At 37.4% G+C, this 26,638-nt stretch overlaps 1 protein-coding gene across 3 annotated transcripts in view; it reads right to left on the bottom strand.

Moving 5' to 3' along the window:
• The window catches only part of EDIL3 (EGF like repeats and discoidin domains 3), a 404,801-nt gene extending 378,890 nt beyond the window's left edge, over positions 1-25,911 (bottom strand). The window contains exon 1 of one of the 3 annotated variants that reach the window (XM_045074412.1): positions 25,324-25,911. In XM_045074412.1, the coding sequence (XP_044930347.1) occupies positions 25,324-25,390 (67 nt within the window). In that variant the 5' untranslated portion in view covers positions 25,391-25,911. The remainder of the gene's footprint in view (positions 1-25,323) is intronic. The other 2 variants (XM_004759122.3, XM_004759121.3) reach the window with 2 other exon arrangements.
• Positions 25,912-26,638: the final 727 nt, after the last annotated feature.

The following is a 26,638-nucleotide window of genomic DNA, read 5'->3' as shown; positions in this document are numbered from 1 at the left end:
CACATAAAAAGCCACACAAAACTAATATTACTCCCAGAATTCAGGATGCTAAAGCAAGACTGGAGATAGGAGGGAATGGCTGGTGTTATATAAATGGGAGAATGATCTTGCATTGGTGTATAGTTTCCTACTGCTGCTTTAACAAATTACCACAAATTAAGACACATAAATTTATTATCTTACAGTCTGGAAGACAGAAATATGCATAGGTCTCATGGACTAAAATCAAGGTGTCAGCAGGACTATGTCCTTTCTGAAGAGTCTGGGGAAAATCTATTACCTTGCCTTTTCCAGCTGCTAGAGGCTGCCCATATTCCTCAACTTGTGCTGCCCCTTCCATCTACAAAGCCAGCAACAGCCAACTGAATCTTCTGCACAATCACCACTCTGACTTTGCCTCAGTCATCACCTGTCCTCCTCTGAATTTTCTGCTTCCTTCATTCTCTTTAAGGACCTTTAGGGTCACCTTGGGTCCACCAGCTAACCCAGAAAAATCTCCCCATCTCAAGATCCTTAATTTAATCATATTTGCCACATTTCTTTTTCACAGATTCAAGGGATTAGGACCTGGACATCTTCAGGTGACCATTTTCTGCCTGCCACATCACAGAGATACAGTAATGTCATTTCCTCTCCCCTACAATCTTAGATCTAACCAAGCATCATGCTCATTTTCTTCTAATGTTCATTATGCCAATGATTTGGGGATTGATTCTTCAAGTATCATTTGTTTGGCTTTTCAGGCCTTGAGAGAACAATATTTCTGATGTCTGTTTCCACTTTTAGTTGTAGCATCCACCCACTCTACCCCAGAACTCAGGTTCTTACCTTTCTGTGAATAAAATGGAAGTATAGAGTCAATAGAAATACAGGCAGAATGTTGGCCCATTTCTTTCTCCCCAGAACTTCTGAATCAGTGGTGGTAGCCACGAGAAAGCAGGATACACATGGAAAACCCAGGCTAACCACAAGAATCCACCACAAAGCCAAGGAACATTCTGCACAAGCAATAACTAGCTTCAGTATACCCTGGAACTTCCTAATTTGGGAGTTTAGAGGACAATTCCATTGAATACATTACAAATGAAGATTGCATTCTAGAACTACAACCAGTCTTCTTTAACTATTTAATGCACCTTCTGAGACCCTAGGTGGGGCAGTTTTCTCTAATCATATGTAAGCCATAAGACCACAGAAAAGTGTTGTTCATAACCAAGAATATCTACAACAATGTAATGTGATCGGGTGACAGAGAAGTTGCTCAGAAAGAGCAAGAAGTTTCCTTTTTTAAAGTTGCTTTCACAGGGGCATCTAGGTGGCTCAGTCAGTTAAGCGTCTGCCTTTGGCACAGGTCATGATCTCAGGGTCCTGGGATTGAGCCCCACATAGGGAACCTGCTTCTCCCTCTCTCTCTGTCTGTTGTTCCCCCTGCTTAAACTCTCCCTCTTTCTGTCAAATAAATAAATAAAATTTTAAAAATAAATAAATAAAGTCGCTTTCACATATTGTGCTATAATATATTGAAGAACCTAAATGGTGGTAGTTTTGGTCATTTGAGGTTATACATGATTTTTAGAAGAAGTAAAACATCTTTCAGTATCAAGCCTAGTAAACTAGTTAAATATTAAGCTGAATAAACAGTTTTGGGATAGAAGCTAACTTCTACCTGGCATAAAAAAGATGGCACTCATTTTATCCTTTGGTGCTAAAGTCAGTTCCCAGAGATGTTTAAGGTATTTGAATAATCACATTATCATTTGGAAAAAAAGGAATAAACCTGCCTGGGCAATTACTTTGAAGGAGAACACTTATGTAAGTATGGGATTTGGGTTTGTTCATTAAAAGATGCCATTTTCATGTTATTGTTGCTCTGCCCCATACAAATTAACATTTACATATTATATTTTGTGGTTTCAGTCTAAGATAACTTACATATGAAGAATAAAAATTTTTTAAATCAGCTGTTGGATTCATTAAAATATTATCAGGCCTGTCTGCCTTGATAACATTATTAGAAAATGTGCAAAGCAGTAATTCTCAGCATTGCAAGAATCTGGATAAATGTCCTCTATAGTTCCCAACTTTTTTTTTTTTTTTAAGATTTTATTTATTTATTTGACAGACAGAGAGAGTGAGAGAGGGAACACAAGCAGGGAGAGTGGGAGAGAGAAGAAGCAGACTTCCAGCAGAGCAGGGAGCCTGAGGCAGGGCTAGATCCCAGGGCCTTGGGATCATGACCTGAGCCAAAGGCAGATGCTTAACAACTAGCCCCTCACGTGCCCCTCTATTTCCCAAGTTTTGTCCAAATTTTGTCCGTGTTGTGGTCAGACCATTTTCACCTCCAAACATTAAACATTCAAATTGTTCAACTAACTCTTCTCTTTAAATTTCATGAACAGCAGAGTGAATAAACTGATTAGAAGTTTCACGTCTTTTTATATCTTTAGTAATTATAATTACCATTATGAAATCTACAATTCATATTCTGATATAATACACTTCTAAATTATATATCCTTGGGAGTTCACAGTGAGGAGATGAATCTGCTCTCGGTGCACTGACCAACCAACCCCTGTTTCCAGAACTGAAAGACTCAACTATTACTGCCATGTAAGCCTGAATGAATAGCAAGTGGGAGCAGCCCAGGGCCAACAGATCAGGGGAGTTGAAAATTCACAAGAGAGCAATTCATGTAAGGGGCAAAATGAAACAAGCTGAATAGAAAAATAAAGGAAGGCAACAGGAGAGTTAATAGAGGGAAAAGGAGAGATTTTATGAGGTCAAAGAAGAAGAGTTCTAGGGGTAACAGAGTAATTCAAAATCTAATTGCCTTCCAACAGTTTGGACCTTACAGAAACATGTGAGAAAATATAGGAACAACTATTTGTAGAGCCCTCCCTGAATTCAATTAATTCAGTCAGAACCCAGCTAATTTACTTAAAGACTGAAGTTTGACAAATTAAAGGCCAAGGTGTTTGAAGCCTGAGAATAAATTCACTGCCCCCTAAACATCTCAATATAAAGTAAGTAGATTAATTGAATGCCCTTTATCAGTCATTTCCTATTAGATTAGTAGAAAGGAATAAGTAATGCCATCACTTGTGTAGGTTACAACCTCTGGAATGGTAATTATCTAAATAAGAACCTTAGTAAACACCGAAAGGAAAAGAGATCTAAGTAAATTTCAAAGTAGAACTTGGTACAGATCTAAGAAATCTTATCACATATTGGCATGGTAGAAAGTGGTCCTTTAGAACATATTTATTTCATTTTATTATAATCATATGTGGCATATCTAAATCATGGGAGGGTAGAGTTAATATAAATATACAGCTAATAATGGCCTCTCAAACAAGAAGAAAGCAATTTATTTTCCTGTAACTCAATCTGGTGTTTAATTATTATCCAAAACAGCAAAAAAAAAAAAAAAAAAAAATTACTTGGGGAGTGGCTTATAAGCGAGAGTCTTCTAAGAATATTTTTTTCCTAAAAATTTCTAGGCACCACATTAACATATAAAATATTTATTAATGTTCTAGAAAGGTGCCAGCAAAGAGTAGCTCAAAGCATATATCTCACCTCTTAGTATAGCTTTGGTCCACTTTCCTGAATCAATTCCACAAAACAAGTAGAAAAGATAGACAATTGATGGTTTTGCTTAACCTGTTTAATAGAAAATCGCATTAGTTTGGATTTGGTTCAGGTGTGAACCAAGATGAACTTCACTCAAAGCAAAAGCTTTCTGGTGACACCACCATCTGGGATAAGATCATCACTACACACACACACACACACACACACACACACACACACACACACACATTCTTTAAGCTTCTAAAGCAGGATGAAGCCTTTGTACAATGTTTTCCTGCCTTGTGAACCTGACTCTTCTGTAAAAAGCTAGGAATAACTATAACTACCGATATCTTTATAAATAGAAGAGGCACTTATCTATCCCAGGTAGCTAAAGTACACTCCTTATTTTTAAGGGAGTAAAGTGATTTATAGGTATTCTAAACTCTGATTCCATTAACTACTTCCCCAAATTTTCAAAGTCTCATTATTTCAGCTGTTAGTAGATCTGGTATTATGAATCTTAGATTATTTTCCTGAAACCTTGCAAAATTTTATATTTATTTAGTTTTTAAAACTTCATTATCTGAAATGTTGATTTTTTTTCCCAACAGTACTGTCTGTCATAATATAAAAATATTAATTAAATATTTTCTGGGTATTTGTCTATTAAGTATATCCTATGTGCACAGTCCTTTTATAAGCTCTGTGAAGCATGCTAAGGTGCTGAATGATCTCCATTCATTATACTTGAGTCCTGTTTTAAAACAAGGTAAAGTATGAGTAATCAAATAATCAGTATTTAAATGCTTTATAGTTTATAAAAACCAACAAAAAAGGAATTGGTATTTATTGTTAATAAATATTCACTTGGTATTTATATGGATCTATACAGAGGCATAAATGAATAGATAAAAGATCTTAATCAATTGTTATATAATGTTAATATGGCCATTCCCATCAGAATGATCTATAAATTTAATACAATTTTAATCAAAGCATCTACAAGGTTTTCTGAAGTAACTGATAAATTTTATATGAAATTTATATGAAAATACAACAAATAGAATACATTTAGAAGAACTATATTACCTAAATTCAAGCTTTACTATAAAGCTAAGTTAATCAAGACACCCTGGTGTTGGTATAAAGACTAAGAAAGATTAAAGACATAGAATAGATACAAACAAGGCAATCAGGATATAACAAGACATTACAATGGAGAATGCAGTCTTCCCAACAAATGAAATAACTGAAGTTCCCTATGGAAAAAATAAACCTCAACTTGTACCTAATGATACATACAAAAATAATTCAAGAAGGATCCTAAACTCATATGTAAAAACCAGAAATATAAGATTTCTACAGGAAAAACTAAGACAATATATTTGTGACACGGGGTTAGGTAAAGACATTTACCTAAAAAAAGCACTCTAAAGGAAATATACCAATAAAATTCATGTCATTAAAATTAGAAAGTACTACATCAACAGACACCATTAAGAAACTGAGTATCAAGCCATGGATTAGGATATATATTTTCAATATACATCTGGCAAAATACACATATCTAGGATATATACGGCACCCTCATAAATCAAACTTAAAATACCCAAAAAGCAAAAAAGAGACACTTGTGAAAGATTGGACACTTCATAAAAGAAAATATAGCTACAGTCAGAAAGACTTATAGTGACAGATTTGGAGTGAAGATATGGAACAACTGAGCCTTTCAACAGCTGCTGGGAGAATAAAATTATACAATCCCTTTGGAGATGTGCTGAGTAGTTTTCAAGTTAACATGTATCCACCTATGACTCAGCAATTCTGTTCCCAGGTATTTCACTCAAGAGAAATGAATTATGTCAATTTAGAAAAAAAATCTGTAAGAATTTTCAGATTATCTTCACTCATTATAAAAGCTAAAAACTGGAAACAACCCAATTTTCCACCAATTACAAAGCAGATAATCCAACAATGGTGTATCTGTATGAAATAGTATTCAGGAATAAAAAGAAATGGACTCAGTATGTGCAATAACAAGGATAAATATCAAACCCATTATGTTGAATGAATGATGCCACACTCAAGTACACACACACACACACAAAATCATAACAATGGTATAAAGTCCAAAAATAGACAAAATTAATCTATAATGATAGAAATCAAAAACATAGATGATGGAGAGAGGAGCGGTAAGGATGGGTTTTGACTGGAAACAAGATGAAAGAATATTTAGGATTGTGGAAATGTTCTATATCATGTTTTAGGTAAATCATTACCTACATTACCTAGGTAAGCCATTACTTACTTAAATCATTAATTGCCCATTAGATGGGTACACACAATTTTGAAAACTCATTTAACTACGCAAACACTTAAGATTGTGTGGTTTGCTTGCATCTCAATAAAAATGTCTCTAAAAATTTATAACATCATTTTATAACTGCAGATACATCAAAGATTTTCACAAACCAAAAGAAGCAACACTGACCATTCCAATGTAGTAGTCTAATAACCGAAATTGATAGTCATTAATATTGTGGTTATACAAGTGTTGACTGTACACTCTCTCACAGCGGCAGTCTGAGTAACAGTATCCTATAATAACAAGCTTATGAAGATACTTAACAAATGAACTTAACATAGAATACATACAAACCAACTTTCCAAATGAGCAGTGATGTCAAAGGAACCAAGTTTTAATTATAAATATGTATTAAGAGGTCTTCTAAAGTGATTTCCACTTTAGTTTCTGGGTTATCAGCTTTAAAAGCACATAACAGTAGTATCTTTTTTTTACTTTACTATATTCCTTTATTATTACTCTAACAAAAAAAAAAAACAACAGTGCTTAGGTTCCTGGAGTACAACCAAATTATTCATCAATTCATTTTGCTTTAATTTCCATTGGCAAGAGTCAGAGAATCACTGAAGAAACTGAAAAAGCTCTAAATTGTTGAATTGTATCTTCCTGATACTCAATGTCTTCCTATGACTTCTTGAATTAAACACACACACACACACACACACACACACACACACAAAAATTAAAAAAAAAACCTGTTGGTCCAGTCTACACTAGCCTAAGTATAACTTTGTCCTATTAAATGTTATGGAGTGATAGTTTACATTCCTTCTATTGCCAAATGATCTAAATATTTTTTCTATAATGCAGTTATATATGAAAATGGTTACTTTCAGGAGGACATACCAATGTAAATGAGCCTAAGAATTCACAGTTAAAGTTTGTATGCTCCAGTTGCTTAGGCTTAAATTCTGGGCCTTGCTCATAGTAATTGCCTTCACAAACAATTAATCCTGGAAGAGTTTTTCATGACTCTTATTATCCCAAAGACAACTGACTTAATTTATAACATATTCTCAATTAAAGTTAAATAAGCAACCTGAAACCTCCAACCCTAGATTGCTTCACTATGCAGCTGTTATCAGTAATAACATTTTAAATATTTCAAGGTACTCTTAAATTATGAGGAACACAAAGCAAAATAAATAACCTCTTTAGAAGTAATCAAGAAAGTTACTTCATATTGATCTATGCCACTTCCCTAAGAATATACAGAAATTATTTTTATCAGTAATTCTGCCTATATTTTTGTTTTCCTATTTCTGACTTTCAAATGCATTTTATTTTTGAAGCAATCACCATATGAATTCTATTAGTAACTAAAGATGTCATTTAGAAATTTATTCTTCTGACTTATTTAAAAGCTGTTCTATATAATAAAGAATTACAGATTTACAAAAACACACATATTTACATCTATTGGGGAGGGGGAATCCCAATAACAAAATGGCACTTTGGTGCTGGAATCTAAGCTCATTCTTATACTGAGGGGTATCATCAAGGAACTGCTAATCCAAAGATAAGTTATGACCCACAGATAATTTTGAAATTGAGCTTTTTTTAGAAGCAAAATAAAGTAGGTTTCTCTAGCATCAATTCTATAATACTAAAATATTTTTAAATAGTATCACTGCTACTATGTTTAAGGAAATTTGTATTAATTTCATTTTTGTGGACTGGCATTAGGTCCAGAAGAAGTCGAAATTTGGGTTGTGAAGGAACATAGGAGAGAAGATGACCCTAATTCCTTTGAAGGTGGCAATTTTCTCAGGAGGGTGAGAAAATGATTTAATTTCTTAACTTCGTACATTCTCATGGACAAACAAGAATTTTCTAAGCCAGCCACTCTAGGTCTCAACTTAGGGTTGAGAAGGACAGGTGAAATCACGGACATGTGGAGACATCAGATATGAATGGGCCCATAGTAACACTTAAGAGCTAATCTGGCATCTTATCACCGCCAATTAAGTTCTCACAATACAGAGATGACCTACCTATCAGATTTGTCATCATTTCTTAATGTCTGTATGTTCCTTTTCCAAACAGGTGTAATCAAAAGTTTTCACAACATCTGGATATGTTCAGTAAAACACAGAATAACAAATGAGAATATCAATACTAGCTGATTCTATAAAGGTATAGAAAACAAAACAGGAATTTGGCTACCAGCAAAACAGATGATTTATAAGACTGTTTTGAAGTTCCAAAATCATTTCCTGTATATTGCTTCATTTTCATTTTGATCATAAGTAAACTAGGGTTCAGGGATCGGAGTTTGCTCAGAGTCACAAGTCAAGTACTTGGTAGAAACAGGATTAAGTCTTTCAAAACCTCACCTACTTTACACTGCTCTACAAATGAAGAGTTATACCTATGTGAGATTGTGTATGTAAACAAAAGTAAGATTCTGGATCTATGACGTTCACCCTCTGGTATTTTGCCCATTAAATATGTTAGATTTATATGGCAAAAGGGACTTAGTATTTACAATTAAGATTGCTAATCACCTGACCTTAAAATAGGGAGACAATCCTGAATTCGCACATTGTAATTCTTCCTTTATGAAGACACTCATATAATATTCAAAAGAATGTTTTAAATTGTGACTTGATTTGGGAATAATCCATACATAATGTATTTCCTCAATAAATTTCAAGTTTTAACCATGTACATTTCATGTGGAATCCTGCTTGCTTTGGCAATCAGCTCATCTTAGTCATAAATGTTGTTATTTTAGATATCGGTACAAACTGACTTAACAGTCCTCTATCCTGAATCACTAACGTCTATTTCTTAATTTATCAGAACCACCTGATTCATTCTGTAGGAAAGCACATAGCTTTTTTTTTTATTAATTTTTAAAATATGCTTGTATAGCTATATCTTACATTTAACCTAAATATCTTAAAGGAAAGTTTTCTTTTCCCCTGAAGTGGGGGGTAGCAGTAAAAGTCAATTCTTTAAAATGAAAATAGAATTCTTCTATTCAAAACCTTTAGGCCAACATAAACTTAATTTTTATCCATTTTTGACATAAAATATTAAAATAAACTTGAACTGCTGAAAGGCAAGACATAGTGAGGCATTTTCTGAATACTAAGTACTGACCAAGGAGACCATGAGTCATGAGTAAGCAGATTACAAAAAACTTTCATGCTGTCAACTGCCTTATATACCATATTTACAATTGAGACCTCTAGAGCAAAATGTGAAATAAAAATAACCTAAAATATTTTAGAAGTTTCTATTATAGGTTATAAATCAGGACACAACCTAGAGTCTATATTCATAGTAGAGAGTAAGTGCCACAAGGTAGGAAGAATATAAAGGAAGCAAAGACCTCCTGGTGGGTCAGGTGACATTGAAGGATAGTCTATTGCATACAATACTATAGACTATTTATATCACCCCAAATCCATATATTGAAATCTAATCCCCAATGTGATGGTATTTGGCGGTGGGCCCTTTGGAGGTGATTAAGGCATAAGGGTAGAGACCTCATGAATAAGATTAGTGCCTTCACTGAAAAAAAGCCTCAGAGCCCCCTCCCTGTCCCTGTAGAGCATGTAAGGACACAATGAAAAGGTGGCTGCCTATGGCCCGGGAGGAAGGTTCTCACCAGACATGGAATCTGCTACACACTGCCTTTGGACTTCCCATCCTCCAGTACTGTGAGATATTAATTTGTTTTTTTTTTAATCCACCGAGTCTATGGTATTTTTGTTATAGTAGCCATAACAGACTAAGAACAGTAATGTGCTCCCAAAATCAATTATTTAAAACCAGAAACATAACCAGAATATATTTAACATAAACTGAAAAATTGCTAAGCTCTGTTGACTGGCCAGTTTGTCAAATCGGTCCAGGTTCCCATCCTTTCCTTAGACCATTCTTCTTTGAGACCTCAGGCTGCCCAGGGTAACTGTCCCCTTTACAATAATAGCCACAATCACAACTAAGAAAATAAAAAATACCCAATATTTATTGAGAGTTTTTATCCTTCCAGGATCTATAAACATACTATATGAGTTATATCTCTCAACCATTCCAATGACCCTATTAGATTGCTTCTGCTTTATCCATACCCTATAGATTAGGAATAGGTTAGGAATGTAAACTGTAAAAGGCTTCAGAATTAGTAAATGGTTTATCCAGGCTCCAACTCCCAATCTGATTACATTCTCTTATCACATTATATTAGTATATCTGCAAATTGTATCTCAGCTCAAAGATTGAAGTCTTCTTGATAAAAGTAAAACATAAAATAATAATTGAAAAAGAAAATTGATTGGCACTAGATTCACTTATCCATTACTTTTCATCATAATTTGAGCCAAGCACTGTGCTACAAAACGGGAGGTAGGACACCATCATCGTCATTGACGTCATTGTCATCATGATCATCATTATGGAGACATCATGGACCAAAGACCTTGTTCTAAGCACTTGTATTACATTCTCACATTAACTTTAGCAGTCAGGCTCTATTATTAGTGGCTCCATTTTATTTATTTATTTTTTGAAAACCAAGGTTAGTCAACTGTTGATGTTAAAAATCCTGACTCCTGAGCCTGGAAGATTTATTTTGTTTAATGTTTATTTTTTTTTACTTTGTAATTATCACATTGTATACACATTACTATGCTTTGTTTTTCATAAATTACTTCACAAACATTTTAATATTATATATATATATATATGCTAATAAATTAGAAACTATTCTTAAGTTGTACTATTGTGTCAGAAATGATAAATTGTCAAAAATGGAAAAGGGATAACAAGTAAGTGCTCCATTCATTATGGAAGACCCAGAAATAGTATTCACAAAAGTACCCAACAAACAGGGATGTCTAGCTGGCTTAGTCAGTTAAAGTACCCAACTCTTGATTTTGGCTAAGGTCATCATCTCAGGGTTATAAGATTGAGCCCTGCATTGGGCTCTTGCTGAGCATGGAGCCTGGTTAAGATTCTCTCTCTCCCTCTTCCCCACCCTACCTTCCCCTAAAAAAATAAAAAAGGTATTCAACAAACAGATCAGACTGCTTGGTAGACGAGTTATTTGAAAACTTTAAGAAACAGCAAACTCTTGTACTTAAAATGCTCCAAGGAAGAGAAACTTCCCAATTAATTCTACAATTATAGCCGTTCCCTAGTACCAAGCTTGATAAAAATTGCTCAAATTATCATTTATAAAAACAAATGCCAACATCCCAAGTAAAATATTAGTAAACCATATTTTGATATATTTCTAATTATGCACAATTACTACTAACTAAAATTCATAATTCATAATTAATTTGGTAATTGAAAATACTGTCCCACTAATAGGGAAGCAGCCCAGTAAGTCTCTAAACTGACACAAATTATCATAGAATCTAGTATATAATGTGTGCTTCATTTTCTAACAATTTTTGTAAGTTGTGTTGGGACATAAAGCTCATCATTTGGTAGAAGAAGCAAAGGCAATTCTTATGCACTTAAATATGATGCCAGTAGCAGAAGTCATAAAGGAAAATATGGATATATTTTACAAAATAAATTTAACTGTTACATAAAGCATAGTAAATACAGAGGCAAATAAAACTTGAGGCAACATGCTTGTAGTATATCTCAGTTAATGCTTTTGAAAATTGAGGCTTGACCTGAGCATCCTACATAAAAGTGAAATCCATTCCTGAATCCCTACCACCTACTTTTAACCTGCTAGACAGTCTCCTTCATTTATTCTTTGATTCCCTTCATTTGACTCATTAGAATTTAAGTTGTATGAGAGCAAGGACTGTCATCTGTTTTGTTCACTCTTGTAATTCCATCACCCAGAACAGCTCTTTGCCCTATCTCTGCTCCATAAAAACTGTTGAATATATAACTTATAAGACTATGTGGCATGATCAATTTTATGGTTAAAAATATTACTAAGTCTCTAAATAAAGAGACCAAGTGATTCCATTATAGCTCTTCTTCAATATATGTATACATATAAGTTCAAAAATAATTAAAACTTTAAAGTAGGGATGAGGAATTAATTGCCCATCAAAAAAACCTGCCAACTGTTCTCTTATCACATAAAAGAGAGCAAAGCATTAGATTTTACAATGTTTACTCTACACACTCCTTTGACATCTAATACCTTCTTCAGAAAGACACGTTTTCGGAGCTTTCTGACTCACAGTAGAAACCAAAATTACTGAGGTCACAAGCACACAAATAGTTGTAGAACCATTCAGGCATTTAAGAAAGGTAGAAGTATAGTTGCCAAAGGAGATTAAACAGCAGTTAGCGGTGACATAAAGATTGTCATTACACAAAAAAACCTTTAAACTGAGCTGTTTCTGAGACTCCAGGCTCCTGGGTAGACACAGCTCCCCGGCGCTGTCTTTTCCCCTCTGCCGAGTACATCTGGGTTTAGCAGGTGTGACTGCATGGCAGGAGAAGGGAAAGAAGTTATGGCTGAAGGAAAGTTATTGCTAGTGGAGCTTAGGGGAAGGATTCCCCAGGCACTGGGACAATTAGCAGATCAAAACGCTACCTGCAGCTCCTCTACCTGACAATTAAAACCACCACCAAGTGCTTTGATTTTGTTGCACATACTTTTCTTGTCAACTCTTTGTAATAAAATGACAAACTAAAGCTTACTGTTGATCGTCCATATACAATTACAACTATTTTATTGCAATTTGATAATTTAAGGTAAAACCCAAATCTTGCTCTTAAAGTGTTTATAAATTAGACAGCTATGGAAACAAGTAGGTCATTTATTTAGTCTGCTCTCAGAGTTTGCCACTACTAACGTATTTATTGCTTTCTCAAAGTGTATCACTTGTGACATAAATCACAGGTCAATGCATCAGTGCTTCAAGCAGATAAGAATTTATTAAATGAGCTAATGGGTCTATCTAAGGAACACATTTTTTTTTTTTTTAACGAGAGAGAGATTTATACACCAACAGAGTTGTTTTTAACTCATGTTTTTCATTCATCCATGCATGCATAAATTCAGCCAACAAACACTGTGTGCCTACTATATCTGAGGCACTGTGTCTAGAGCTGGATATACACATTAGGGAACAAAGTATGTTTTTCCTGCCTACATGGAGCTTACAATACATTTGGGAACAAGAAATGAAATAAATAAGCTAATAAGTAATTTTATCACTATGATTTTTGAAAAGTGCTATAATTTTTAAAATTAGTGATAGAGAATGACAGGGGTATACTGTGTGTAAATGTGTGTGTGCTGGAACATTGGTAACATGGCGAAGGTGATCAGAGAGATTATCTGAAGTTGTGCAGTTTAAACTGTGGGATGAGATGGGAGCAGAAAATGTGTCCTTCATTTAGAAGGAGACAGCTAGAAATAAATACATAAACAGAAAAAATACAGAAATAAAGATAGATGGTAGCTTTAAGAAGATATTTTACAGACCCCAAAGGAAATAAATATGAAAAAAACAAAAGTTAAGGATGGGAATTTGTATTATAATTTAACAGATATGTACCTGATACAAAAATAGCAAGAACATAATAAATAATTTGTAGGAAATTAAGTAATGTTATTCTGTGATTCTATGGGCAGAGATTATACCATATAATAGTAATAAGAATACTAAATACAAAATGAAATAAAAAAGTAAAATTCCAGTGAGGGCAAAAGCAGAACAAAATTATGAAAAAAAATAATGGCATACTTAAGTATTATTTGGAAAAGTGGTCTCGTAAGAAAAATAACTAGCAAAACAATAGACTAAAATTAAGAATGTATTTGTGAAAATAAATAATAAAAAATAATAAAATTAAGAATGTATTTGCAAAATTAAAAAGGACAGACTAATACGTGTGTGGCATTATTTTAGGAATGCATATCCCAGGAATTCTCTGTTGGGGTTTTGGCAAGCCTGTTGAATAAATATGTAGGCTACTTGAACAGATTCCAAATGAAACTACTAAAATGATGAAAAGAATGGCTTACAAGGACAGATTAAAGAAAGAAATATGTACAACTTTAGCATGTCAGAAACTAAAGAAGAAACATTATGGTTTGCAAATATTTGAAACATGCAAATTTGAGGAAAAAGAATTCTTTCTGTACAAGGTTGCACAATTTTAAGTATGTTTAAAAGACAAAAGAAATATTCTCCAAGTAATAACGTTGTTTTCCAATTAGAACCATTTGGACAAATGATCCAAGTTGCGCAAGGATTAAGACCACCAAGCAGACAGACATCCCCAGTAACCTAAACTATGCTGACCTCAAAATACATAGAGGCCCATCTGAATAGGATGAAGTAGGTCAGGGCACAACTGCAAAATCTTCCTACTCCACAGATGTGCTTTAAATTTAGAAAGGATCTTTCCTTGGATTTGGGCTTTTCTCTATAATTGTGCTGTAGTGAAGTGAGTCCTGGATTTGGATGTAAGGCTTGTTTGAGTACTGACCACCTACCTCTTCTCATCTATATCTTCATCTGCCATCCCTAGATGGCTGTGAGGTTTAAAAGAGCTGTTACATATGAAAACATATTTTATGTGCTTAAAAGCACTGCTCCTAGTGAGATATATCAATTATTATAATGAGCTCAACATGTCAAAAGCTGTAGGATGAGGACTATCTAAGAGCATGAGGCTCGAGACTAGGCAATTGCTACCAGTCTTCCTGCCCTAAAATGAATCAGCTGTCCTCTGAGTCACTGTCCTCTTAGCTGGATACTCTTTTCTCTTTCAAAGCTGCTGGACCTGAGATACAGCATTAGTCTTTCCTACTCTTCAAAGCAACTTCCTGGACATTCTTTCTCCTTCTCAAAAACAAAAAACAACCCCCACCTAGTTTTAATTTCATGTAATACATCTCTATTCCCCAATACTATCCCCTTACTGTTGTTATCTCCTGATCTCTGCACTATAGGCCCTCATTCCTTGAAGATTTCTGTTACTGGTTCATGGTCATTCTCTCCAACATTTCTTCTTGTCTAAGTTTTCAGGATTTCAATACTCATATAAATAAATGATTTTTACAACATTCTTTGCCTCTGTTCTTTTAATGATCTTGTCTTCTATCATCCTTCACCATAAGTCCTATGGTTATGCTCCAAAATTTACAATTATCAATAGCTATAATTTCCATATAATTTCTGCAGTGCCCCATAATACCTCTCATAAAATCACTTTCTATCTTTCTTGCTCATTCCTTTTAGGACCCCCAATTCAACCTTTCAGCTCCACCAGGACTTCCAGTGCAGCCAAACTACCTTTCTGACAGCACTCCGATTTTCTTGGTTGCAGGGATAGGAATGGGACTTTGAAAATTACCTTAGTTTGGGACTAATGAAGCAAAAATGGTATAAAGCCTCTGGGCTGAGAAATTCATAAGTAGTTGAAAACCCCTGAAAATGGAAAACCACAAAGACTAGGTTGAGAAAGAAGAGAGGTAAGTAGGACTAAAAATTAGAGCAGTGGCAAGAGTGAGTTTGTGGGAAGGAAAGGCAAAGAGAGGGAGAAAGATGATAACTCTGGTAAGAGAAAGTCTGAGAAATGTAAAGTACTGTTTGATCAGCAAATCATGTGATGATAAGGTCTACTGAACAGCATTACCAATAGGTTCCTAAAAATGGAGGTAGGAATCATGAGTGTTGGGAACTTCCAAGAAGTTCAATACCATAATGTCAAAAGGGTCACAAGCTCACACATAAAAGATTTTTAAGTGGATAAATGTGAGAGAATAAAGTTCTGAAGCCATTGAAAAGTTTAGGATGTCATTATGATTGGTAAATAACAGACTTCCAAGAAGAAAGGAGGTGTTACAGGCTGATGGCAAGAAAGTGTTCTTATGGAAATGAGAGGCAGTTTGGAATCGTTTTTGAAAAAGCAATCAGATACCAACTCCCCCTTCTCATCTTATGAGTCCAAGAACTGAGAAAAAAGTATAAATATAATTACCACAAGTAAAGTGGTATAGCAGAAAAGAGGAAAAAGTATGTTGGAACTACAATGTGTGGAGTCAAGTTCAAACTCTTTGGTTGTTTGAACTACAGACCATGTGACTTTCTGAACCTCAGGTTCCTTAACTGATAAAAGAAATTTAGAATGCGTTCTCTGCTTATGGTCCACAGAATAGAAATGGGAAATGCCTAAGAAAACTTCCCTATTGTTTCATTATTATTACTCTAGGGGAATAAATATAATAATGCAGAGGTCTATTTATAGTATTAAGCATTGTATGGATGTACAGTGTTATTAATAAGGTGATCTCATATTAGATGGTATAACTTTCATAATTTTGTAGAATGTTGAAAATTACCCAATACTAGTTAAAAAAAATAAACCATCATTTGGTTAAATAATTGTTAATATAAACCAGAAAATATAATTTTCTAGATTATGTGGTTTGAGACCATTGGGTGCTTTTGTTTGGCTAAAATTTCTTAATGGGTTTACATAGAAATAAAATTAAATGAGGGTAGGATGTAATGCAAATTAAATACCTTCATTAAGCTAACAGAAATAAAAACCTTGTTAACCTTTAAAATCACTTCGTCCTATATTATATATCTGAAAATTACAAAGAGAGCATGCTCTCACACATTATATTGAGTAACAATGAAACAATGCAGAGGAGCAGTAGAATCCTGGAAAACCAAAGGGGAAAAAAAAGTATAAAAATCATGTTGCAATAAACTGAATGACAAAACTGTGAAGAAAATGAGTTTTGAATCATTTCCCAATTGCTCCTCTTCTTTTCCCTATCTTTGCTGTTCTTTTGGGTGATGCATTAACTCTTTCTAACCAAAGAGAGCATACACCAACTTTTATTTCTGAATGTGAAATTTTACCATTGAAAATTAGAAATTAAAATTAGAAAAATTTAAAAATATTGTCCCAAGAGAAGAAATAAATTTACCCTTTCCAAAATATCTACCAGTTAAATAGTAAGAGATATGAAGTGTGTGTTTCATAAATAAGAAGATCATCTAACAAACTATCCCCAGGACACACAGGCTGTGTCACTCATTGACACAGCATGCTTTAATAGTTAAGAAAGCAGGCTCGAGATTTAACCTGGATTCTAATTCTAACAAGCTACTTGGTAACTGTGTGATCTTGGGAAATTATTTAACCTCTATTTCTGTCTTCTTATTCATGTGTAAATAACAAGAGTACCTGGGGCTCCACAGACATAGAAGAATCACAGTGGTACTTAGAACAGCGGAACACATTGCACGAACTCAATAAATACTATACCTCTTAACTGTATTTGAGAGAAATCAAAGTGAATGCCCTTGTTAACTTGTCTAACAAGATGCTTAAAGTGACTGGTATCAGTCCCTAAGTAAAGAGAAGAAAGGAAAAAACAAACTGATTCCTGAAAAATTACTGCTTCTGGGTCAAAATTATAGTCAGTTGGAAATCAATCAGAACCCTGTATTTAAGTATGAAGTCTATCACTTAGAGGTAGTTCTTCTTTTAACTGAAGCAAAACAACCATAGAAAGCACTTTACATCATGCCTATATGTTAATATTATATTTTTAACAACACTTTTGCAGGAGCATTGGTAACTATTTTCAAAGTATGCTCATTCTACAACACAGATTGTAAAAACAAACAAAACAAAACAAAAACAGTTAAATAAGAAACAAAGCTTTTAAAGTCTCTGAAACTTTTTAAAAGAGTTTATTTCGTTTATTTGACAGAGAAAGAGGTTGAGGTAGAAGCAGACTCCCCACTGAGGAGAGAGCCCATGTGGGGCTTGATCTTTGGACCCTGGAATCATGACCTGAGCCTAAGGCAGATCCTTAACCCACTGAGCCACCCAGGCACCCATGAAATTACTTTTGACTTACTTTTTCTGTAAAAGACAAATTGCTGTTTAAAATGTGTGGCTCCTTCTTGAGGAATACTGATGAGGCAGCATAGCTCCATTCATTTGAATGTACACTGATGGTCTATTTGGGGTTTTGTTGTTGTTTAGTTGGATTGTTTGTTTTGCCTAGCATCCTTATAAGCCCTGTCTCTATAGGAAGCCCCAAAATGTGACACAAGAACTTGCAGTATAAATACTAAAACATTTTGGATGGTAATTTGCTTATTGTTTGTCCATAGCTGATATTTCAAAAGTTAGTGTTCACAAAATTAAACTCTTCCAAGGGAAAAAAGATGAATAAACAAAGCAAAATGAGAGTTCAATTAGTATTTGAAGAGAAAAATGAGGGGAGAAGGGCATGAAAGATATGAGCATGGATGAAGATTGATGCCTAGAGGTGGCAGACATTACTGGGAGGGAGTCATCAACTTATTTCAAATAAAAATATTCTCCAGTGTTCTCATTGGACTCTTCTACTCTTTTCTGTTCAAGAGTCATGAACCCATTTTACTATGGTTGTCTTCATATACTCTTTGGCATCAGTAAAATGTACATGGTCATCCTGGCCTCAGTACAGCAAGAAAAGCCTCAAGAGGATTGTTCTGCATTCCCCAAATTAGAAACTTTATCAAACAGCAAGCATAAACCTTAAAGAATACATGATGGCCTAACCTCATTGATAGATTAGTTTCAAATCAACAGTGTCATCTAGCATGAGATTAAAACCCTTGCCTTCCCATTTATGGACTGTTATACTATATTAAATTATCCTTAATCAGTCTGATCCATATCTGCTTTAGAAAAGGGAAAAAGTAAAGCTAAGATATAGACTCAAATCTTCTTTCTCCATAGTAACAATCACATTCCAAAGTACTTTAGTACTTGGAAAAAGCCTTCACTTCAATTCTTGTACTTAAATCCTCCATTCTGCTTCATGCACTATTAAATCTCTTGCTGAACAAATCCTACACAGTTACTATCACTATAATAATGCATATTTTAAAGAACAAAATAGCAACACATTTTTCCTCTAAAATATAACCAAATAATTGCAGGGTATCTTATCTGTATTCTTTTATACAAAATTGAGTCCTGTATTTCCTAACACTTTCATTCATTATTTTAGGGGGAAAAGAATCACTGGAAAATATATAATAGCATAGTTTCTGGAATGATGGGAAAATAGCATATTAAACAAGTAAATTCTTCGGATATCTGTCTTTTCCACCATTAAGCAGGTTTTACAAGCTTCAACATTTTTGACAAAATCTCTTCAATAATGTATGCATTTTACTGCCTTTGTACCCTCAAATGCTGAACATATTGTAGTGAATCTTTGTCTAGGATGCAAGGCCAATATTGGCACCAATTATTATAGTATTCTTTCTCACATGAATGCCTTTTGGCCTTTATACTTAGTCTCTCCCCCTCCATAAATGTCTCTGGTTTTCATACTGTAAGGGATCGCTGCTTTTGCATAGATTTTTAAGTCCCGTTTCAGTCTAAGAGCTGCTATGGTTTTTTTGCCCTGATTAAGATTGACCTATTACCTCAGGTGACTTTCATTTCTGGATCCAGTTTATAGAAAGCCCAAGAACTTAAAAACCAAGAGACATGGACTTTTCTATATGATTTAAGAATTAATGCAATATCTACTGTTGGTGGTCATGAGTTTTTGATGTTTTCTTCTAGTTTCTCAGCTATGTGTTACAGACAAATCAAGAAAGTTTTCTACAGGTACGATGGATGTAAATCATTGCTCAGATGATAGTTTCAGGCAGGACACTGTTATCAAATCAAGATGGGAAATCTCAAGGTGCTCCATAACTACGATCTTAACTTATTTCCATTTCTGTTTTAAACCTCAGGATTTAGTAATAGAGGCTTCACATTATCAAGTTTTTTTCTTCACACACAAAAAGTAAATGGCCAATTCCACAATGTTTTGGAGATTTGCAACCTCGTCATAATGATGACACAATTTTATAGTGGATTAGGTGCCCTAGGTGCTATTCAGCAAAGAAATGTTGGGGAGGCAGGAAGAGAAGAGGAGAAAGATGAAGATTGAGAGAAATGAAAAGAATTTTTATTTTAGGAGGAGTGACTCAGAAAGGATAGCAACTGGAGACAGACTGTTTGGCATGATGTCAGCAACTGTGTAAGAAATGGTGCAGTGGCGAATCTGTAACCCAGTTTGAAGGGCTGTATCAGCAGATGCTAGAACTAATCTGAAAGGAATGATTATCAGTTAAGGATCAATTAAAAATAAATAAATGATGTCAAGTTACTAAAAGCTATTGATATGCAATAGGCCCATTATAAGGATTAATAACTGCTTAAAATGGATACTGACAAAACTTTATTGTATCATTTGGTCTCTTTTGGCCACATGACTTATGCTAGTTAGATACTTGCAAGCTCCAGGAAACATACATTTTACTATTGTGGATAGAAAATGATAACTAGTGATCTCTCATCAGTACTATAGATGTGTACAAATGTGCAATCGAACTTAGATGCATGCAAATCAATCTAACAGAATTTTCTACTTATAAAACTTAAGAGTTGGTATGGAGTGTATGCTTAAGAGTATGCTAAACATTTCAGCAATAATTGCTTCACAGCAAGTACCTCATAGCTCTATGTGCATTTCCTTGGATGGTTCTCAAGAGACCCCTGAAAAATAATGGCTCAACCTAGACATGTGCTTGTTTGTGGCAGTTAGAGTAACTCTGTTTCCAAGTTAAAAAATTATGGCAAAAGCAGTAGGTTCTTACAATTCACCGTCCCTCTCCATCTCCGGGGAGCACTGAAAACTAACTAACAACATCAGTTTCATACAGAGCAGAAAGTCACTTTCCATGGATTTGCAGATTCACCTTTACTAGTTTACTTTTTATTTTTTCCAACTTTTCCTTAAAAGATCTCCATTGATAATCCTGACACCTGCTGGCAAGGGCACAGTTGATCCTTGTTGGGTTTTCCCTTCAAAAACTTCTTCAAATCAAAGACTTTTTAAAGGTTTCTCCAGTGACAACTAAGTAGTAATTTATTCAGTTTAACTATGTATAGTACTTAATTTCTAACATTATCAGATAACCATGAGAAAAATTCCAATACTCATTCTACTTCACATGGGCAATCATTTGACTCTTTGTATATAAACACATGTTTGTTTTAATTAACCAAAAGATATTACAATCATACCATGTGCTATGATTAAACAAACAAAAAACATGCCAGAGATCTTCCCTACAACACAGACAAGAATTGAATAATAGGAGCGGCTGGGTGGCTCAGTGGGTTAAGCCTCTGCCTTCAGCTCAGGTAATGATCTCAGGGTCCTGGGATCCAGCCTCCAACACCACCCCCGCAACCACTGGGCTCTCTGAACAGCAAGGAGCTGGCTTCCCCCTCTCTCTCTGTCTGCCTCTCTGCCTACTTGTGATTTCTCTTTCTCTGTTCAAATAAATAAATAAAATCTTTAAAAAAGAGAGAGAGAGAGAGAGAGAGAGAATTGAATAATAGGAATGGCTCGGTTCTCATTTTCTACTATTTTTTTTTTGTAATAATCTCAGTTTATAAACTACTTAGGAAATATACTCAACTGTGTAAAAAGTAAATGATTAGCTATGAGAAGTCATATCATTAATTGCGTATTTACAAAATTTGCTGTTTGTTTTTCAGTACCTACTCATAATGATTTACTCTGTCTTGAACTGAGTTCTAAAGTCTCCATTGTTTTATGGGATTTTTGTTTGTTTGTTTTGGCAAGAATATGATGAACCTACTACATCATGTATCATACTCAGAGCTATTGCACCTGCAAGTGTACTCAGTATATTACAAATACCAGAATTATTTTCTTACACTTTATGAAACTCTCAGATCAGGCAGGGTTTTTTTTTTTTTTTTTTTTTAATTGTGCACAAATGATAAGATATACAGTCCATCCCATTATGTAAAACCCTTAAAAAAATTAAAAGTTTTGAAAACAAATGACCTATTTGAAATTTTTATCTTAGTATCAGTAAAATTAAGAGTACAGACTACTAATTTAGACCCTAGGAACTGTCAAACTTATATTTTGCAATGGTTTTGAGTAACTAAGCTATTTTATATTAGTATTGTATATTTTATCCTTTTGCTTTACATTGCTATAATTTTGTGAGAAGGAAAAATCACACGTATCTGGCAATAAAAGCAAACTTTATTAAAATTCTTACAAAAAATACCTTAGATCCTGAGTACATGTATGAACACTGATCTTAAGATACTTGAGAAAAATACAAGAGAGTTTTAATTTAGAGTATTGAAGTGAAATACTTTTCCCTACTTTTGAAGATCTTTGTAACTTCAAGACCATAGAAGGAAGAAAGTAGCATTTCAATCTTTTAACCATAATTTTTATTATTATAAATGTTTTCCCAAAACCATATCCATATTTAAAACAAAATAAATTTCAGTTCTAAAGAAATAGTTCAAGAATAAGCAAAACCTTTTCAGGAACAGAGAGGGCAAAGTGTGCTGTATCACCACAGTGTTTGGGATGGCCAAGATTTTTCATTAGTGTCAAACTGTCAAAGCACCATACTTTATCTTCACTTTATTATTTTTAGTTCACCTAAAATTATTTTTAGGTGCTTCCTTTGGCATCTGAATTAGCACTTATTTTTAAAGTACGGAATTCACGGTCATGTAAATTAAGTAACGAAGACACTAATGTGTAATAAATTTTTAAAAACACAAAAACCTGTTATTCACTGTAGATATTGCTATACTAATTATAGAAGCATCCTGTTATTATCTTGAGTGAGACTGTTCAGGTACTAATTTATTCTCACGTAGAATAACTAAAAAACACCATTGATTAAAAAAAGGAAATTCAAATGCCAATGATTCATAGTATTTAGGACATGTCTAGACATTTTTAGACAGTGCCATTTGCTTAAAGACTTCAGGCACCAACTGCAGGCACAGGGACAGATTGCATAAGATGTCACGTGCTTGCTGCAACTGTATGCATGTTATTGGATTTTTCAGAGCAACCCACAGCGATGAATAATTTAAGAGTTAATAAAATATTCAATCTGACTGATCCATTGGTTTAATTTTAAGATAAAAACGGCTAATAAAAGAAATTACCATATCCCAATCATTAATACACGTAAACTGCAACCCACACAGGGAAACACCAATTTCTAAAAGGCTACATCAGATAAACGATGTCTGGGGCAGGGGAATGCCAAGGGAAATTCTCAGTGTTAACACTGGCTTCAGTAAGTTTACTCAAAGTTTAATTGTTTGGAGCTGTCACACAAGCTGCACTCTGCCTTCTGCAGGGCTGAAGGAGAATAAATTAGAAAGGTGCAAGTTTAACAGAAAGGGCTCATGGAAAATGATCCGTTTCTTTCTTAAATCCCTCTTTCCCTCTAATCACAGGCTGGCTGGGGGGGGGGGGAAAGGAGCAATCCTTTTGAATATGGAGAATATGGAGTATGCCGCTGCCCGATTATTGTTTGGGAGAGGGAATGGAGAGCCCCGGCAACACCGTGGTTCGTCTGGCGGAGTAAGCTGTGCCCTAGGCGTGGGTATCTTTAGGAGGCAGAGCTACCGGCTGCAGTGAGCCAAGACTCACCGCACCCCAGGGTTCCCGCAACCAGACCTAGCGAGGAGAGCGCGGCCACACACGCTAGACACGTTATCTCCTCCTCCACCCCCGCCGCACTCCACCTCAGCTCGGGGACAGATGGTGGCTGCGGTGGCACGGTGTAGGTGCGTGTGAGTGGGTGAATGTGTGTTTTCGTGTTTGGGGTGGGAACGGAGGCGGGGAAGGGAGGAGGAGAAGGGAGTGCCTGCAGTTCTCCCCTTCCCCTTCCTGCTAAGGCACGAAGGGCTGAAGGAATCCAGACGGGAAACAGGAGAAAGGAAAAATAAGAGTGGTGGGAGTCCTGTCTTTTCCATATCGCTAGGGAACTCAGCCGAGCAACTACAAAGCCATTACCATTCCTTAACCTTCAGTGGAGTGACTGCCTCTGCCTGATAACTAGAAGGGCACTTTGTAAACGCTGGCAAGGCACACACCTACACACACGCCTACACGCTGGGGAAAATAGCCACAGTCTGGGGGAGACAGGGAGGCCGAGGCGGAGCACCGCCATGGATCGCTACTGGCAGGGCAGTGAGGGCATCCAGGAATACCAAGCTTCTTGGGCAAACAGTTGCCCAAGAGCTCACGGTTTTCCCATGAAACAAATAAATGGATGGATGCAGGCATGGATGGTGTAGAATACTCATGCGGTGTGAATTTCAAATGGATTCGAGTCAACGCTTTTTAATTCAACTATCCTTTTTAAGAGGCACATTTAAAACCCTGTAGTGCACTCAGTTCTCCACTTGAAGCAGCCTGCTAAGGGTTCTATTACCCTCGGACCCCTTAGAAGCGGCTGTCCTTATCCGTGAGCGCAGAAGGGGCTCAAGTCCCTCTTGCGCGGTCTCCCCTGGGCCCCCTGTCGCTCCTCCTGCCCTTTATCAGCGCCAACTTCAGCCCCGACCCGCTCAGTGACGTGGCCGGGACAAGGGCTCGTATTGACAAGCCACCCTCCGCAAAGGACCAGAAATTCGTCTATACAACTCCGCAGGAGACTCCCTGAAGCCCTGCTTTTTTTTTTTTTTTTTTTTTTTTTTTTTTTTTTTTTTTTGTAGGCTGGCTTCTTTCACACAAGTCACGGAAAACACAACCAGACCAGCTCTTACAACTTTTCTGCTCTTGGGCGGGGGAGCGAGGATGTCTCCCACTGCAAGATTCTCTACTACCAAGAGTTAGGGTTGCACCCGGAGGGAGTGCTGAGCCAAGCTCCGAGCCCCTGGGGTTAGAGGAGAGGCGGGTTCCTAGGGTTTTTCTGTAATCGGCGCAGCGAGTCCTGCCGGGGAAGGCAGCAGAACGCCGAACGGACTCGTCAGACCCGTCTCCACCTCGCCCACCTCCAGAACTCCCTGGGCCAGGTTTGGATTTGTAAACCGCTCAGCCCCGGCCCACATCGGAGAGCCGTACCCGGGGGACAGACGACCCTGCGGCTCTCCAGCCTCTTCGCGTTTTAAGCAGATGACGCCCGCAAGCTTAATTCCCAGCTCGGGCCCCCGCGGAAGCCCCGCCCGTGGCCCGTAGCTAGCATCACCGGCATTGCCCAGCGGGGGTTCGAGCAGTGACCGGCGGGCCGAGGGAGCCGAGGAACCTCTGCTTCCCCAGAGCGCCGTTCCCTCCCCCCACCGCCCTCGGTCCCCGTCTTTCCTCGATCTCACCCCAGTACCCCTCACCCTCTTCCCCGCTCAGCCCCACGCACTCCGCTCTGACTTTGCGAGCACTTTTCCGAGGCAAGCGGGGCGCATCGCCTCCTCCGTACCGCCCGCGGCGCTCACCGCCCCAGGTGCGCCCCGGGGACCGCCTCCAGCCCCCTGCGCGGCATTTCCCAGGGGACTCCAGCCTGTCCCGCACCTAGCGGCCCGGGCCCCGTCGCCCTCACCTTTGCAGAACTGGGGGACACCGAGGCTGAGCCCGATCAAGAGCCAAGCGGCCGCCGAGCGCTTCATGGTTCTGTCTCCCGAACGTGACCCCGGCTGGTCAGGGGTCGTTCCAGAGGGCAGCGTCGCTGAGGTGGCACCGCAGGGCAGCGGCAGACCCCGCCCCTGCCCGAGAATTCAAAAAGATGTCTTCGGGCCGCAGCACCACCTTAAACAAATTCTTGGAGGACCCGAGGAAGAGTGGTGGCCCAAGAGAGGAATCTTTCTTCCCCTTTTGCCAGCGCTCCGGCGGCAAGAAGGTGGGCGAGCTCTGAGGAGCCGCCGCCGGGCTCAGCCTCCGCTGCGGGTGGGTCCCGGCTGAGGCGCGGCGGGCGGGGCGGGGCGGGGCGCGGGCTCCCGCGGCGGCTTCGGGTCACCCGCGCCTGTGGACCCGCAGACGGTGCGCTCGGCTTGCTCCGCTCTCGCCGCCGCAGCTGCGGGGCTTCTGACTTGGGAGAACAATGAAGCGTGAGCTAGCGGGGAGCAGGCCGGCGGCCGGGTGCGCACTGTGTACAAACAGAGGCGGCGTGCGTGCGAGCCTGAGCTTCGCAGGCGCGCTCCCCCGGTGGCCACCCGCTCCCCCCTCCTCGCCCTCCCCCTTATTCCCTCCCCCAGTCTTCCCCCTCTTTCCTCCCTCTTCCCTCACTCTTCCTCTCTCTCTCTCGTGGCTCCTTCTGCTGGAAGAGAAAAGGGAGACAACTGCAGCCACACCCTGGCACCTGCCACCACCTCTAAAGTTCCTACATTGCCTGTACCTCCTCCGCACACGCCGGAGGCTCTAGGGTTAAGGGAAGCACCTTGGCGTCTGAGATTCTCTTGGTTCCAGCAGTGCCTTTACAATTAACCGCGTTAAGGATGCCCCTGAAGTCCCACGTTAAGTATGCCCCCGAAGTTCTCCGTATAGCCAACAAAATAAGTTAAAAGCGATTTTGAAAAGTGACTCTTGGGACACGAAGCTGCGCGAGAAATGGATCCCTGCAAAGTGAATTGCTCCGATTCTCAGGAAATGCAAACTCGTCAACAGCCACACTCTAATCAGCTAAGACGAGGCTGCTCTGCTGTTCTGTCTGCACTTTAGTTATTAGCTCTAGGGCTGGAAGAGAGGGTCCTGAGTTTATCTGTTCATAGGGGCTAAAAGGTGAAGGCCTGGGGCAAGCGAGTACAAGACACGTGTCTTGTTAAGCAGCACACGTTTCAGATGAGAAGTAATGGGGAGAATCTGGGCACTGTGCAAGAAAAGAGAAGGCAAGGACAGATTCTTGAAGTATCACTAAGGTG

Source organism: Mustela putorius, unplaced genomic scaffold (assembly GCF_011764305.1).
Source record: "Mustela putorius furo isolate JIRA1106 unplaced genomic scaffold, ASM1176430v1.1 tig00537350_pilon_pilon_pilon, whole genome shotgun sequence".
Lineage (NCBI taxonomy): Eukaryota > Metazoa > Chordata > Mammalia > Carnivora > Mustelidae > Mustela > Mustela putorius.
Note: the sequence above shows the minus strand (reverse complement) of the source record. Positions and strands in the feature narration are given on the sequence as shown.